Source organism: Aplysia californica, unplaced genomic scaffold (assembly GCF_000002075.1).
Source record: "Aplysia californica isolate F4 #8 unplaced genomic scaffold, AplCal3.0 scaffold00023, whole genome shotgun sequence".
Lineage (NCBI taxonomy): Eukaryota > Metazoa > Mollusca > Gastropoda > Aplysiida > Aplysiidae > Aplysia > Aplysia californica.
Genome location: NW_004797293.1, coordinates 2,492,965 through 2,495,025, shown reverse-complemented (window position 1 = coordinate 2,495,025; position 2,061 = coordinate 2,492,965). Strand labels below are relative to the sequence as shown.

The following is a 2,061-nucleotide window of genomic DNA, read 5'->3' as shown; positions in this document are numbered from 1 at the left end:
ATGATGATGATGATGATGATTATTATTATTATTATTATTATTATTATTATTATAATATTATTATTATCATCATATAGATCTAATGGTTAGGTAAAGGAGGAGAGTTTTGAAGGGTTGGCGTACCCATATGTTTTAAGTATTTTCTGAAAACAGCAAATTGTTAATACAATATGTAGTGTTGTCAGTGCAAATTTCCTCTCCTCGATGAGGGGGGTCCAGAAATTACACGTATGTGGGTTTTTTATGTAGGTGTTTTTAAACCACCATCTACATAATTTACATAATTTAGGGGGCGGGCTTCCGATCCTACCTATCATGGGCAACCCGGAGGAATACAATATCCCAGCAGAAAGACCGCAATTCTCGACAAAAATGTTCTCTCTGCTCGGGAATCGAACTCGAGTCTCTTGACTGTGACAGGTAATTCAAACCTACCTGTTAGCTAAGGTTGTTTTATGACACACACACACACACACACACACACACACACACACACACACACACACACACACACACACACACACACACACACACACACACAACATCTTATCTGCAAACTACACTTTATCTGTGTTGGTAAATCATGTGCATAATATACAGAAAGATTGATTGAATCCCAGCTGTTGTGTTTTATTGTCATTGCAGGCAGTTCTTCGTGTAGTTCTCTTCCTGGCCGTGATCGGCGGAAGTGACGCACGATGGTACCTGACGGCCTCACACCCACACATCGTATTGGGGCTCACGACTGATGTGACCTTGACCTGTAAATATGATGTCGGATATTCTAATCTAGACTTTGCCGAAATCACAATAATCCGGATCCTAAAAAATGACAACGGAAGTCATTGGGAGTCAATTGCACAAGTTCGAGACATATCTCCGAACGCCCCGACCTCCGACACTGGTCTAAAGGTCAGAGGTCATATCGGAACGCAAGCAGACAGTTTTCTAGAAGTATACTGGCCTAAAGCTGAATTGGATACGTTAGGAAGGTATAAATGCCAAATTATGGGCTATGACTCCAACTCTGATGGGGTCATTGGAAATTCTCCTGTTCTTCTCGTGGTCGAAGACACAGTCACCGCAACGCAAGTTTTGCATCTTCTCCTGAGAGAGCAGGCAGAACTCCAGCAGGAAATCACTGATCTCCAGGAGAAATTCGCTGAACAGAAAGACAACTATACTAACACAGTAAATCGACTCGAGAATGTCAATGGTGCTTTGGAACATCGGCTGACAGGACTGGAGGTTCAGAAAAGAAGAGCGTGGCCCAAAGGGCTTTACGGACTTCTTTCTCCAAATACAGGTTGCCCGAACAATGGGGACACTTGGGGAATTGGTCAATTCAAAATCCACACAGAATCATCAAGTACCACAAATCTCAATAATGTGTCAACTGTGAACAGCATTTTCCATCCCATCTTTGGGAGCTCCAACTCAAAATTATTCATGTACCAACATTTCTGTGTAAAGGCAAATGTCGGGATCTGGTCGGATTGGCCCTCAGGTACCTACTGTATAAACAGATATAACGATGTATGTCCTGATGCATTTTCTCACGGATACATCCAACTGGATGACGAAGACGTGGATAGAGCGTCCCAAGTAAATGGCATTGTCCCAGATATTGCTGTAAATGGCAGTCTCTATCGAGTTTCCTACTGCTGCAGGTCTGACTCACCCCCAGGAGTCGCGATCTCTCTACCCACAAAGGATCCTTTCTATTTGTACCGTTACAAAGGGGTATGTCAAAAAGTTATCGGGATGACGGTATCACAGCAGTATATGTACTTTGACACAGAGGACCATAATAATGGGGACGGTTATGAAAATCCGATCCACCCGGATGGAAAGGCCGACAATGACGTTCTTATTGAGTTATGTTTCTACGAGTGATTCCAAAACAAACGAAAGAGTCGGAAAGCTTTCTAAGAATACAACATGGAAATATAATATTTCGGGACTAACCATCAAGGACCAAAGGATGTGACGATATAAATAGACGGCAAATGGGAGGATAAAAAGAACATAATTAAAAGACAAACGTTGGGGCTTGGGGGG

At 42.5% G+C, this 2,061-nt stretch overlaps 1 protein-coding gene across 1 annotated transcript; it reads left to right on the top strand.

The window, feature by feature from the left end:
• Positions 1-993: 993 nt before the first annotated feature.
• LOC106013285 lies at positions 994-1,977 on the top strand. Its single transcript, XM_013088558.1, has one exon. The coding sequence runs from the start codon at positions 1,009-1,011 to the stop codon at positions 1,894-1,896; it is 888 nt and encodes a 295-aa protein (XP_012944012.1). The 5' UTR covers positions 994-1,008; the 3' UTR covers positions 1,897-1,977.
• The last annotated feature ends 84 nt before the right edge of the window (positions 1,978-2,061 follow it).